The following is a 15,100-nucleotide window of genomic DNA, read 5'->3' as shown; positions in this document are numbered from 1 at the left end:
TAAGAATATTGGTGATTTACACCCCAATATTCCAACATTAACAAGTTCCCTACCCACCCTACTGAGATCTGAAAACTAGGTTACTGCAACACAATTTTCTGCTTCACTAGTCTTCCCTTGTCTGCCTTCCTATTTAGTGAAAATAATCTAAGTTTTAGATAAAAGTTTTTTCATCCATACAGAAGAGTCGTTCCAAACCCATAATCATACAGTCTATGTTCATAATTTTACTAGCAGAAATCTGGATTCAGATCGCCATAGTGGAGAAATAGAGTAACCTGATCAAGACCTACTGGTGCTTTCTTTGAAATCTACATTTTGCTCATTTGCAACAGAATCCCAAGCAAGTTTACTCAGACATAAGTCCCATTGTATTCAATGAGATTTACTACCTACCGGTAGTGCCCAAGTTTACCATTGCAGGCTTAATTTATATTTAAATTGTTATACTTTTGCACTTGAATAGAACTACTATTTTTCTATACCAATATTACTGTTAACTATTCTTCAGAAATACAGGATTGAATCCTACTTTCTATTCACAGGATAGGCTATTCCAACCTTCCATTTCCTTCTGCATTCCATGAAAGTCTTCTTATAAGACGGGGGAACATCTGCAACAGTATGGCTTATGATGCTGAGAGGTGAAGTAGGGAGGATGGAAATCCTAAAAAACCAGGGCTGACCAGCCTTTGATTTACACAACTATACCTTTAGATCCAAGCCAAAGCAACTAACTACATTAAAAAAAACTTTCCAGGGAGACACAGGGAAATGCAGGGGCCCTAAGGGAAAGACTGGCTGACGGTTGTATACTGCATATCAAATATCCGATTTGCCTCCCTCTTGGTGTCCAAACCTAGTGCTTCATGATTTAACTGAAGGTTTATTGGCTCAATTATTGGGACCAATCTGTTACAGGAATACAGAATGAAAATAGAAATAAAACTTCTAATAAACATTAAAGAAAGCTATCTGAAGTTTACACTTCCACCAACAACTCCAAAACCACCGCAGCTTACATTTCTACCAAAATCTAAAACAAAACAAAACATTCTGATAAAACAAAACATTGATACTTGTTTATTTAAATGGATTGTTTTATCCTGCTCTGGGGGCTAGGACCCTATTCAAGTTACAAAACAAGACAGAAGGTTATGACTGAACATCAATAACTTAATGACAGTGAGAGCTGTTTGACTGTGGAACAAACTCCCTTTCAAGGTGGTGGACTCTCCTTCATTGGAGGTTTTTAAGCAGAGGTTGGATGGCCATCTGTTTTCCTGATTATAATGAACTTGCTTCTGTAACTGCACGGTATTTTCCAAGCTTTGGATTTTCTTCTGGTACTTTTCCTCCAGATTACTGAGTTTCCAAATGATTTGCACTAGGAGCTTTATTTACAGATTAACACAGATATTGAACTTATTTATTTATATGGTGCCACCAATGTGCATGGCACTTTACAGTGCTCGCGTGGTCTCGTCCCTTACTAGATAGCTTACAAATTGACATAACCAATAGCAAATTACATCCACAGAAAAGTTTAAAAGAATTCTAATTCAATTATGTTTAGTTTTTTAAAAATGAAACAGTAGAAACAGGAAATTCATCCTGAACTTGGTGCAAACTGATGCCAAGTTAATCAGTCCTATGGAATTCCAGAAAGCTTACTCCAGGTTGAATGTGCACAGGATTGAAGCTCAATCCCAACAATTTTTTAAAATGTATTTTTTAAATACATCCTTCCAATTCTAGGAAAGGCAAGTTGCAGTACAGATTAGTAAAGAACTGCCTGAAATCCAAATTAAAAGTACAACACTTTGTAACAAAAGGGAACCTGGCACTTGATACTTATCAGCAAGAAAAACTGCTTTTTTCAAACCTTGCTTTTAAAAAAACAGTATATTATTCCTATGAAACTGGCCTGGGTTCCCAATATGCCATGGGGTAACCTGAGCTTTAAGTGTCCTTCCTTAACCAATCCTGGCTGCGAATAAACTGGTCTGTAGAATCCTTAAGTGGGACTCAATGTTGTTGGGTTTTTATGCTGGGAACCGGGAAATGCAAATTAAACCACCAGAATCTGAGTCATCATTGAGAACTACAATGGTTTTCAGAAACAAAATGCTTCTAAGAATGAGAAAGGTGGCATCACAACCTGAATGCCAATGCTGTTGTATTCCAACAATGACTTATTGTTTTCACCACATTTAAAACCAAACCTTCAAACATGTGCCGAGTGTTTCATTGGCATGTACAAGAGAACTGAGCACAGACTAAACTTCGTTACTGAAAAAGATGAATATATTTTGCATTCTTACCTTTTCATTGAAACACTCAAGCAAGTCTTGGACATACCCTCGCATTTCTTGCAGAAATTTATACCGTTCACCAACACCCCCAGAAGACCCTTCCAATCTTTCGATTGCCTTGGTAGATTCATCACGTCTTTGCAGATGCTTCTCATGTTGCTGCTGATTTGCTTTGTGAAATTCTCTCATTGAGTCCAACCTAAATGTCAATGGACACACGTTTACATCCCAAAGCATACTGTAACCTACAGTATACATGCACTATTTTTCTTATAGTAAAGAAAACTACAAACAACATTTAAAGCTGTATTGACAGCTTTAAAGAGATGAGGAAACTGTGGCCTTCTAGGTGTTATTGGCCATCTCTACTGACCACTGACCATACACAGACTGGTAGTCCAAGGGGGTCAGTTTCTCCATCCTTACACTACCCCACCCCAGAAATCTGTGCTTCTCCAACATTCATAAACTCAAAGCTTTCCACCTAGTAGTGGAGCGCATCACATCTTTCTCTACTCCAAAAGCACCCTGCACACTCGCTACATATGCTAATTTTATTTCTTCTTCCAGCTGACGCATAGTATACTCAAAAGTGGCTGTTTCTTTAGTCAATTTTACCTCATTTCTGAATTGTGTTTGAATCCTATGTACATATTATGTACATAAAGCACCCTGGTTTATATGGTTCTTTGTGCTATATACAGTGTATTTATTGTCTAACCACATTTCCCTTTGCATACTCAGTATCCTGAATTCCTGTTGCTCTCAACAGAAATGGGAAGCACACAACAAATTTCTCTGACTTAGATTAAAGGTGTCATTATTTATCTATTAATTTGACTCACCTTCAAGCCATTAAGATACATGCTTATAGTAAGAAGCACATGCAACTGCTCAGTTAATCCATATTATTTCCAGTTTTCAGTAAATGTTACAGCATTTAAAACTTCTAAAAATGTAATGTTAAGCCTTTGTCTGAAATGTTTACCTATTCAGAAATGATTTATACTTCTCATAAAAATATAATGTGGTAAGCTAAGTATTACTGTTCTTTCAATTCTTTGGCTACAATATTAGTTTTCAGTGTCCATTCTTTTCATGTACCAATCTTCAACATGATCAAATGGTCATTTCCAGAGAAGTAATCCAAGCAGCCTTTTGAACAGTTTGTTTTCTTCCTTTTTTTTTAATGAGGATGTATGGCTTCCATTGATGAAATTCTGCATCTGCCCCCCAGAATCTAGAGGACAGGTCTTAAATTTTAAGAAGTTGGTGTGCCCTACCTGTCTTTAAGCTGTTTCTTTACCAAATCAATAGTAACAGGAGTCATCTCATTACTGGGAGTTTTGAAAGGTATTGTATTATCTGTTTTGTGAGATTTTGTCTCCGATGATCCATAAGCAGCATATGTGTAAGGAATGCCATAAGATGAACCATAAGGCATTGTATGGTAAGTATTCTGGTAGTACAGGTTATTCACTTCAGCAGGTTGACTTGCTTGAACCTATGGGAACAAAATATGTGTAAACCTTATTACAAAAACAAGGTCACAAAGCTAATTCAGTCCAGCAGGCATTTTTTAGAAATTGTATCTTAAATTCTACCTGCCCATGTATATGTTTCATGTGCACACAAGAGCTTTTCAAGGAAAGAAGCACCTCAAAACATTCATCACTCAATGATAAAACAGGGAAGATTTGCTTGAATAATTTGCTCTTTCAGCTATGCTTACATCCCTGGTATGCAAATTGTTTTACTGAAGGGACACTTTTATGATGGGAGGAGGAGAATGGAGGTCCCCCTATTCTATTTTTTAAAGTGCACTGCCAACCAGTCCTATTGCCACAACTGGCAGATCTTCAATTTACCTCTCACCTCTCAGTTGTGGTCCTGACCTGTTTAAGGCTTTATAGGTCAAAACTAGCACTCTGAATTGGACCTGGAAACTAATTTGCATCCAGATTAGGATTGGTATTATACGGACAAACCATTTTGCCCGGGAGAGCAACCTAGCTGCAAAATTCTGCACCATCTGAAGTCTCCAAACCTTCTTCTGAGGCAGCCTCATGTATAACACACTCCAGTAATATAACTTAGATGATAGATTAGATCTAACCCATGTTTTATCAAACCCTGATCATGTACCAGTAGGCCTATTCAAGAAGTGAAGAAGAATGGGTCAGGACAAGGTCAGCCCCAGAACTTAGCTTCAAATCTCTATGTCACAGGTATCTACACCTCTTTTCTCCCCTCTAGCACTGGCAATTGGGGATAAGATGACAAACCAGGAGCTTTATTTAGCCAAAGGGTCATCATTTGCTACTACAGTTTTAGAATTACTTTCATACATGCCTGAGGTATATTAATGCCTTTACGTATCTGTTCTTGCTCCCATCGACTGAGTTCTTCATCCTGTTCCCCAGCAATCAGGGCTTCATCATCACTTCCTTCGATACCTGAGCACAAAAACGTAACGATCAGTAGGAATAGCACACACTAAATAATGGCATATTGAATACTGTATTCGAGTTTTCTCAAGCTTCCATGCCTTCAATGAAAAAGGCAAACATGTAGCCTGTGCCCCTACCTCATATTCTGTTGAGTGAACTGGGGTGTACCTAAGTATGTTTGAGGAAATTCCTGTACAAAATAACCGGCTCTGCACCCTGTGCACTAATGTGAAGACTGGAACTCAGCTGTCAGCCAGATTTTGCACTTCTAAAGTTGTGACAGAGTTCACAGTAGTTTAAACTTATCAAAATATGAATGAAAATACATATTTCTGTATTTCTTAAAATCAGATTAATGCAGAAGCAGAACAAAATTGTGGATAAACACTTGCAACAGTGATATATATCAAACAGATATTTTGTAATTTTTAGTTGTACCATGTCTGACCACAGGCTCCTCCTCCTCATTCATACTCAGATATGCAGCTATACATTGTATAACTGGAAAGGCACTTCCATTTGTGCATGATGATTTCCCCAAATCCATCTCCACTCCTGATGCATTCCCCATGCCATATGCTAGACAATACCTGAGCCTCAGCAGTGTTTTTGGAGGTTGCAGGGAGCTTCAGCAAGGAGGCAGTGGGAAAGCCTAACTGTGCAACTGGATTTTCATTCAAGCTTTAGATCCAAGCCAAACTGTTTACTGTAACTACCAATGAATTTTTAACATTCAACCTCACTATTACATTATACTATTAAGCCACTGAAAATAGTGTTTCCGAAAACAATTTATGCTAAATGGTTTTAATGGCAACAGCAGAACATTTGGAACTTATTGCAACTTTTCATCATTTTACCTATTTCCTCTGCAATTTTTTGCCTTTGGGACTTCTCTTTCACAGAAAAGACTATTCTTCGCTTCTCATCATCATCTTCATCGTCACTGGCATCATTTTCATCTTCTCTAACAAGGCGCCCTTTCCCTGGATCACTGTCAAGTGGCAAAAAGTCCCCAAGCTCACGAGCCATTTGGCGCTTTTTCCTAGCAGCATGAATAAAAGCAGCATCTGGAATTTCTCCTAGAAAAAAAAAGAATGTGCTTTTTAAAAGCCATGTGTTATATTCAATCGTGTGTTCACATGCTACAGTTCCACCTGCATTCTAATTCCAACTGGCTGCAACAGAGGCACAGGCAAGACATCATGACCTACTCCATCAACCAGGTTGGGATAATCTGCCATCCAGCTCTCCTCCAAATATTTATACCCTGTGGCCATCCCACCTGGCTTTATGGAAGAGAGAGTTGATACAGCAAGGCTTGCTGCAGCAGTACTAAAAGTCTAACAATATCTGAATATTGTATGAGTAGCCACATTGCTGAGTAGTGCTTTATCAGATAAAGACAAAATAAGAAAAAGAAAACGCAAAGCTTTTAACATGCTTAGACAGAACAAAATTTCCAAGAAATGGCACCTAACATCCACCACAGGCTGCTACGTTCCTGTGATCGGAAGAAGATGCAATTAAGTAGAATCTGAAGTACAGTAGTAAATAAGACCAAAAGATTCAAATTTATTAAGCCAGAATTAGTTCTAAATAATTCATGAAACAAAGGTAGACAAGAAAAATGAGATATACAAAATCAATTTGTCAAAGAAGATTAAGATGGACTACGACTTTTAAATAGATATTCAAAGAGAGAAGCTGATCAATTAAATATACTAAATCAAATTTAAATATTCTGTTAAGGTATTAATAAAAAGTGATCTAATTAATATAATGAATTGGTTTCCCTTTCCCTTAATTTCAACTTAAAAGGCCAACTAAAAATTCCTGGTCTCTGAAGTAGAAAGAAGGAGCAACAGCTCCAAAAAGACCCCCATGCTGTGAAGGTAACAGAGCTGGAACTGCGATGGGGCATCATCCAGCTTCACTGATTGACAAAGCCCTGCCTATGGAATGAGAAAGGCAAATAATTCATCTCAAGATAGCCTCCTCCTGAAAAAAATACACTAACCTGGACGCAGAACATTCAGAGAAGACAAAGTATTTGAAAATGCTCCTCCAGCTTTTGGCTTTTCTTCTTCTTTCTCGCTTTCAACTTCCATCTCTTCTTCTCCTTGTTCACTGTTTGCAGCCCCATCTTCTTGAATTGCATCTTTAACCTGTCCCGTTTTGTCAGCAGACTGTTCGGCTGCAAAAAAAGTGTGCTCTTAAAGTATCGTTTTGGAAAAAAGTTTTTAAATATTTTTTAGAGACTCACATTATATACACCTGAGATAATAGCCCTGTGCAGTCCACAGATGTGACCAAAACTAATGAATTTTGGAACTAGAAAGTGCGGACAAATATGAAATATTAATTGGATTTCAACTGCTCCTTAAAAGGTTGGGGAAAGCACATGTAGGAAAGGCTGAACTAAAACATGAAGCTCAATAAGAAATGTTATTTAGATTATTAACATACCTTAAATTGGGTTAAGAACTCTGCACTTTAGAACTGATGAAATTTTGATTAATCTGAATTGTACTTTATTTGAACATCTACATATTTAATTGGTACTGTATTTTCCGGCGTATAAGACTGGGCGTACAAGAGGACCCACAGCTTTTCCAGTTAAAATATAGAGTTTGGGATATACTCGCCGTATAAGACTACCCCTCTTCCTACAATCGTCCGTGGGCCAGACATGCCCATGCTGCCCATATCCAAAATGTCCACAGTGCCAGAAATCGCTTCTGCACATGCGCAGAAGCGATTTCTGGCGCTGCTCTGCCCATTTCCAAAATGTCCACAGCACCAGAAATTGCTTCTGCGACTGCGTATAAGACGACCCCCGACTTTTGAGAAGATTTTCCTGGGTTAAAAAGTAGTCTTACACGCAGGAAAATACTTGGTACTCTGGATGCTTATTGGCAGTGCTTTTTTTCTTAAAAAATATTTAGGAGTACTCTCATTTTCCTACACATATTGAAATACTGCCCCTCAATGAGGCCAAACTTAGATTCACAAAATGTTTAGGGGTATGCATACCCCTGTGTGTCCCCCCCCCAAATAAAAGCACTGCTTATTGGTTCTATATTATTTGAAACTTAAATTTATACTCGATTCTTACCATTATCAACTGTACCCCTGTACTTTTTATTCATTTTTAAAGTTAGTTCTCTGTTGAAATCCCTTCCCAGGAAACTGCCTAGCACCAACATTGACTTCTTTTCAGCGCCAAGAAATAACTGTTTTATTTTCCCTAGCTTTTAAAGTATTTTAGGCATTAGACAATATTGTTCAACTACTCTGTTTTTATCCATCAGTTGTTTTTACTATGTAGTTTACTATATCTGCATATTTTCACTCTGTAAACCACACTCAACTGGTTGAAGGTTGGCATATAAATATTTACGCATAAAATTTCCTTTTCAGCTATAATTTCAAGATAAAGATTACCATCTGCTAAAGAATTGGTTTCTGGTTTTGTCTTCGATTTTTCAAGGTCTTCTTTGTATTCTTTCTTAAGAAGCTTTACTATCTTTTTGCTGTAACTTGATTTCTTCACTTTAAAAACTTCTTCTGCTTCTTTAGGAGAAAAAAATAAGCATGAATGAGAGAAAATACAAATTTGCAAAACAGTGACTAATGTCTCTTCAGCTATATAAAAGGTGTTATATAGTGCATTAAAATATATCAAAGCCATCATTTTAACTTGAATAAATCAACAAACCCAGTTTGTTTTTCACAACAGCTAATCCTTACAATGGGAAAACCCAACCCACAGTGCCTGTGCTATCCCAATACCACAAGCCCTAATTTGTTGCAAGAATGAATTCCAAGAGGTCCAATAGCAAAACAATAGCCATAGCACCTGAGGTGCAATACATAATACCTGAGGTGCAATACATACACTTCTAATGTAATTCTTTTAAACTCTTTGTTGGATGCTCTTCTTAAAGGCTACATGCTCATGATTAAGGCACTTTTAATAACTAAATTTTATTACTTTACAATTCTTCATAAATAATCTTAAACCAAATCATAGAAAACAGCACAACAGAATACAAAATAGGTAAATATAATTTTAACTTAAGTTCCAAAATTGGACACCTGCAGATTAATAAGCCTTACCACCTTACCATTTCTCAATTCTAGACAAGGGCTGAGTTTGTTTCCACAGGAGTGCTCTTTACAAGAGTCTTTCAGTCAGGTACAGGCATATTTCAGTCAGGTACAGACACATGCATACAAAACCAATGCATGTAATGTCACTTATGAAGATGTATATAAAGACCAAGTTATCCTTTAAAATATATTTAAGTTGTAACTGAGAACCATATTTGTATATATTAGAGGGAAATATACACTTGACTGCATCCTTCATAACTGATGTGTTCTTAAAGATTAATTCCCAAGTGCAAAACATCATTTTCAAAAAAGTCCTTAAGGAGGTCCAGCAAAACACGCATTTGAAAACTTCTATGTAGATAAAGCAAATCAATGTCAAATTGTCCAAAGTTCATGTCTGGCTTTTAGCATGGCAACTTGAGTATTATACTGTATAAGTTTGTTTCAGTGTCCTACCGGTACCTACAGTATCACTGTTTATTTTGGAGCTCTGATGAATACATTTATTCCCAACAGTACAAAGAGATTTGACTGGTTACCTCCAAAATGTTGTATCAAAGGAAGACTAAGAACTTTCTGTTCTAACAGCTTTTAGTTTTTGAAATCTCAGTTATAACCTGCATTTCCTGATATTCTGATATTTTAGCTGCTGCTTCTGGTGTTTCATATTTTTTATTTATCCAACTGATTTTCTTTATGCTGTGAGTGACTTTGAATGTCTTTTATGACAAAAACATAGGATATAAGCCATTGAAAAAGATAAAGTACACTCTCCAACTGCCTAACTTCCAGAGGAGAGGAAACTAAAAAAGAGAGAGTCATATATTGGGTTATATAGGAGGCTTCCTACTATAAAGCTATTCTTGAGTATTTATCAAACAAAGACGTTTCATTTTTAGTAGAGGAAAACAAACTTCTCTGGTTTGCCCCAGCAACTATCAAAACTTGCTTCAACATTTCATAGGGTGGCCAGATGAAATTCCACTACAGGAATTCCACATCCTCTTTTCATAGACATTTAATTTTTGTTGGCTACTTTGTTTTTGTGAGGGTGGGTTTGGGCCAAGACAGAATATCAAGCAGAAATGAGCAACACTTAAAAGACAAGAAAGTGTGCATATTCCTGTACTCCAGGGATGGGAAACCTGTGACCCTCTAAATGTTAAGTAACATCAAGCTCAGTCACCACAGCCAATGGTCATGGATGATGGAAGCTGTAGTCCAGCAACATCTGGAGGGCCTCAGGTTTCCAACCCCTGCTATATTCCCATGCCAACAGCATAACCCTATATGTGTCAACTCAATAGTAAATCTCATTGAATTAAATGAAGCTTACTCTGAGGTAAGTGGTTATAGGATTGCTGCTTGAGTGTCAGTCCCCCCCCCCCAACAAGCCAGACTTATTACTGACTAGACTTGTATAGAATCACACTGTTCACAAACTGTCATGAGTACTGGTGTAAGACAGACCCCTATATGGGATTATTTTAAAAATATTCCCTCTCTAGGTAAAAAAATAGAAAAGTATGTAATATGTATACAGAAATGCAAAGTTTGGTTATACAAACAAAACAACATCTGTTTGTAAATTAACAAGGTACAGTGGTTGGATTTGCACCACTGTCAATTAAACATATTAATTGATATCAATAATATCAATAGGAAAATTGATTTACAACCAATGATTTAAATAGACTCTCTTTCTTTTGCTGATTTAAACTCAATATACCTTGCTATCTTTGCAGTCTCTCAGTGCTCCTCTAACATTAATAAGGAAGCAGTGGCACCAAGTTGGCAGACAAAAGTATTCATGCAATTAATTTAGTACAGACTGTCAGTGTTGTTCTGGGAACAGGACTTGTTGGCTGCAAATTTATTTTGATCAGAAATAGAACTGCCAGGGATGACTGACATTTATGAGCCAAAGAGAATATCTCAACCAGCTTTCATGCAAGACTATCTCTGCATGTGGCTTTTCCCTCTAACAATGCATGGATTAGTGCAGAATTAGATCCCCACCCACTTCTGTAAGTGTTAAAAATTAAGAGCTGCAATTGAAACATGTAGCTTTTTCATACATGGAAGGTATGCACTGACTATTTTATCACACAAAATACCTCATTAAAAAACCTCTCTAAGATGTATCTTCCGGGCTTCCTACAATAACTCAGTAGAACGTATGCATGCTTAATGTAAGTTTACAATGAAGCAGATGAACGTAATATGACATATCCATATATATATATGTCATGTGTGTGAACGGGGGGTGGGGGGAGGAATGGAGGCCATTCTCAATATCTCCCGCGGCCATTTTACCGATTTCTCCCCAATATTTCATTTTCAAGCCAACATGTGACATCTGTACCCGATCGGAAGCGCCCCTATTTTCTACTTCGCTACTGAATAATCTCCACAGTTCTGAGCTGCGACGAATTCCACATATATACCGTAACGCAACAAGATACACGCGGTGTAGGCAATAACGTGCAGCCTAAGCGGAAGCGCTTTGCCATATGGCAGGTAGGTTGTAAGCTAGCGAAGGCCAGAAGAGGGTGGGGACGGGACGGGAAAGCCTCCCCGCCTGAAGCAACCGAGTTTCAAATTACTGGGGAGGCAAAGGGGGGTGGAGAAGGCGAACGGCAGCGAGTTCAACGCTAATCAGGCAGTGGGAGCAACTAGGCCTCGGAAGAGGGAGTGGAGACGAGGGCGCCCGCTAGGCTCGCTCACCTTCTTCTTCATCTTGGAAGCTGAGGAGGCTGAGGCTACCGCGTGGCGGCGGCGGCAGCAGCTCCTCCTTGCTCTTGTTCTTGCGCTCCTTCAGCTTAGAAGCCGCCGGCACGAGCCCGTTGTTCCCTGGGGGCGTTTGTTGCGAAGGGGGCGGCGGGGGAGGGATAAGAACAAGCGGCGGCTGGAGCTGCGGGGCCGTCAAGCCGCCGCCGCGGCCGACCGCTTCAGGGCCACCGAAACCGAAGCCGCCGCCGCTGCCACCCCCGGGACAAGCTAGGGGGACGCAGCCCGTCGGGAGCGGCAGAAGCGGCGGCTTCGGACCCGGCAGCAGGTCGGCCTCTCCAGAAGGCCCATCGCCTCCCGGCCGCGGCGGCGGCTGTTGCTGCTGAGGCGGCGACTCTTCCCGCTCTTCTTCGTCCTCCTCAGACTCGTTCCGCTTCCGCACGTTCACGCGCCGCGCCTTGCGGAACATTCCGCTTAGGCCCAACCGACACCGGCGCGCGGGAAAGGACCTGCACAGAAAAAGAGCGACGGGCGCAGAGGCGAAACCACCGCAGCAGCCCGGAGAGAGAGCGCGCGCGCACAGCCGCTCGCTCCTCAACTCGCTTTCCGCGACTGCATCGTCGCAGCCATAACCCGGGAGTTGGTCACAGCGCCCTCTGTTGTTCGCCGCCGGCTTGACCCCTCCCTCCTCCCGTCACGGGGAGGAGGCGGGGAGGCGGCCGGCTTGCTGCGGCTACCGAACGCTTCCCTTCGTCACCATAGACGCGTCGGCAAGAGCGGCCGCCAAGGTGGTGGCCGTACAAATCCGCCATCTTGAGCCTGCAGAAGAGGTGCGGGCGGGGAGAAAGGAAGGGTTATTACTATGGGATTCTTTCTGCTGGGAACGGCGGTATTATTGGGGGGCGGACACTTAAAATGCTCCTCTGTCATTTGATTAGTGCTCTGTCATTTGACTAGTGCTAAGTGTGTTTCATAGTACAGAAGGATCATTATGCTTTCAAGTAGGAATAAAAAAAATCTGTCTTTCGCCAGACGCTGCAGGACTCCCAACTCCTGTCAGCTGTGAACATTGGGCAACAAAGGCGCGGGGGGGGGGGGCACGGCTTCACCGCCCTTGCTTCAGGGCTGATTGACAGGTGCGTGTTCCGGCACTTGACGGCTGTATCAAGTCAAGTGCAAGTGGCGGACCGAACAATTACGAGGCAGGTTGAAACAAAATAAAAAAATTCCTTCAGTAGCACCTTAAAGACCAACTAAGTTTTTATTTTGGTATGAGCTTTCGTGTGCATGTCCCTCTGGTGTAAGTGAAGGTGGGCAGGCAGCAGAGCCAGGCACCTCTCAGCAAACTCCTCCAGGGCTGCCTGATTTGTGAGGCTCATATTTAGGGTGACTGATGCCCTCCAACTACCAGGAGTGGGCAAGGTGTCGGGCTGGTTGCCTCAGGCAACCACAACTTTTATGACACCAGGGTTTCATGCAGGTGTCTTTCCCAGCCCTAGGATCGAACCTCAGGCCTTTTGCCTGCTCTACCATTTGAGCTACATCCCTGCTTTGCAAGTACTCATACCCTGAACTCTACTGAGGGGACTTTCTCTGCCTTCAGCTGAGAGGAGAGGTGTATCTCATTATTTAAGGCTGCCTTTTGTGAAGGAAAAGGGCAAGTAGGAAAGGACCTGCTAGGCAGCCACAGAAGCACAACTAAGCCATGAGCCAAGGGTGATCTTCCGCTTAAAGATCATCCCTCCCTAGATCTCTTAGCATATGGGTGGAGATCCTCAGGTCTGAGGCCAAATGTTGCCCTCCAGGCTTCTCTATCTCAGGCACCCTCAACCTTCGGCCATCCAGATGTTTTGGACTACAAATCCCATCATCCCTGACCACTGGTCCTGTTAGCTAGGGATCATGGGAGTTGTAGGCCAAAACATCTGGAGGGCCGCAGGTTGGGGGTGCCTGCTCTATCTGATCCTTGGAACTCTACCTTGGCCACACCCCTCACTTTCCCTGCTTCCAAATACAGAATTTTTGCCTTGCCTGTCTGGCGATAGAGAGGGGTGTCTTTGGAGATAGCCTACTATATGAAGGTAACATTTTCATTTCTTGTTCACCCTGATTTTGCATTAGGTTCTACCCAGTACTGGCATGTGTCTCTCAGAAGGCTTTCTAAAATGGAATTTAGCCCTCTGGCTGAAAAAAGTTCCCTAGTCCTGTTTTAGCTGTTGAAAGTGGAAGCAAAAAGAGAAAAGTAGGGGATTAACAACCTCTTTCTTGCATTTGTCTCACCCCACCCACCCACAACCACACCCCGCCAATTGATGAGAGCCAGCTGGCCCAATATCCAGTATGTTTTTGGGCTAGTTAACCAAAAAGGTTAGGAAGAGGTAGAGAAGAAGATAAAAGGGAGTCAGTTTCACAGGTGTGCAAACAGCAAATGTGAAATTTGGGGTGGGGGGAGAGCTAAGAAGTCATTCATTCACCACCTTCTCAACTCCGAATTTCTCTTTATCACCCACCTCTCCCATCTCTTGTTCTGAACCTCACTCCTCTCCCATGTGATTACATCCATCCATGCAGCCCCCCCCCCTTAACATGGTCATATTTTATACTTTCATGAATCTGTCTCTTGTCCATGGGCTGTGCTGATTTGGCTACATAAGCACTGCACTCTCCAGATTAGAAATTGAAAATGCAAGTGGGGCCCTCTAGCAAAATATTGCAGTGTTTCTGTTCACGGTTCCAGTCAGTCACTCCATTCCTCACACGCTTGGGTTTTCCTTCCATCTCCTCAACAGTCAGTCAGTATTCCTGCCCACTGACCAATCAGTGCTCATTTGGCTGTGTTGAGGGGTTGGGTTGAACACATTAGTGCCCAATCCCAGCTACATTAAAATATTGAATGTGTAGTTTCTGAGATGAGCCATTTTCAGAAACGTTTTTGCCCAAATGCATTTCTTTTTAAGTTGGCCAGAGTGCTGTCCACAGGTATGTTGCGGTATTGTTTATCTTGTCGAATATCATAGTTCTCTGCTATGGCTTCTTTTCTCCAGATTATTTTGTGTGAACTTCCTGTCCTTTCATATTTCTGCTGAAATGTTACTGCATTGCAATTGTGAGGTTCATGATTTAAAATGTGGTCATTGGTAACTTTGTCCTTAAGCCCATCCATGGTAAAGAAATATGGAAATGGGATCAGCTTTGTTGGAGGATACAGCTGTACAGTACAGAACTAACTAAAACAAAGCTGATCCCAATTTCTGGATTCATATTACAATTTTGTCATTGCTACTGTCTTGCTCACAATTGTAGTTCAATACTTTTTTGTTAGTTCAATATATATTTTTGTTACTAGGGGGCAGCAGACTCTTAAGATATTCACTACTTTCATCTGATTATACTAGGGCTTCATCTACATCGTAACAATATCAAAATATTAAGATTTATATCAGATTTTTGAATTGTGCCAAACCTTTCCTTCAAGGCTATAGAAGT

The 15,100-nt window shown here is 40.8% G+C and overlaps 1 protein-coding gene across 2 annotated transcripts in view; it reads right to left on the bottom strand.

Annotated features, from left to right (window-relative positions):
* Positions 1–12,213, bottom strand: part of PAXBP1 (PAX3 and PAX7 binding protein 1) — a 30,756-nt gene extending 18,543 nt beyond the window's left edge. Inside the window, exons 1-7 of one of the 2 annotated variants that reach the window (XM_035115636.2) lie at positions 11,612–12,213; positions 8,213–8,341; positions 6,786–6,962; positions 5,626–5,847; positions 4,668–4,771; positions 3,599–3,819; positions 2,325–2,514 (exon numbers count right to left, since the gene is read on the bottom strand). In XM_035115636.2, coding sequence (XP_034971527.2) covers positions 2,325–2,514; positions 3,599–3,819; positions 4,668–4,771; positions 5,626–5,847; positions 6,786–6,962; positions 8,213–8,341; positions 11,612–12,083 — 1,515 coding nt within the window. In that variant the 5' untranslated portion in view covers positions 12,084–12,213. The remainder of the gene's footprint in view (positions 1–2,324; positions 2,515–3,598; positions 3,820–4,667; positions 4,772–5,625; positions 5,848–6,785; positions 6,963–8,212; positions 8,342–11,611) is intronic. The other variant, XM_035115637.2, reaches the window with a different exon arrangement.
* Positions 12,214–15,100: the final 2,887 nt, after the last annotated feature.

This window comes from Zootoca vivipara, chromosome 4 (assembly GCF_963506605.1).
Source record: "Zootoca vivipara chromosome 4, rZooViv1.1, whole genome shotgun sequence".
Taxonomy (NCBI): Eukaryota; Metazoa; Chordata; class Lepidosauria; order Squamata; family Lacertidae; genus Zootoca; species Zootoca vivipara.
This window is presented reverse-complemented; position numbering and strand designations above follow the sequence as displayed.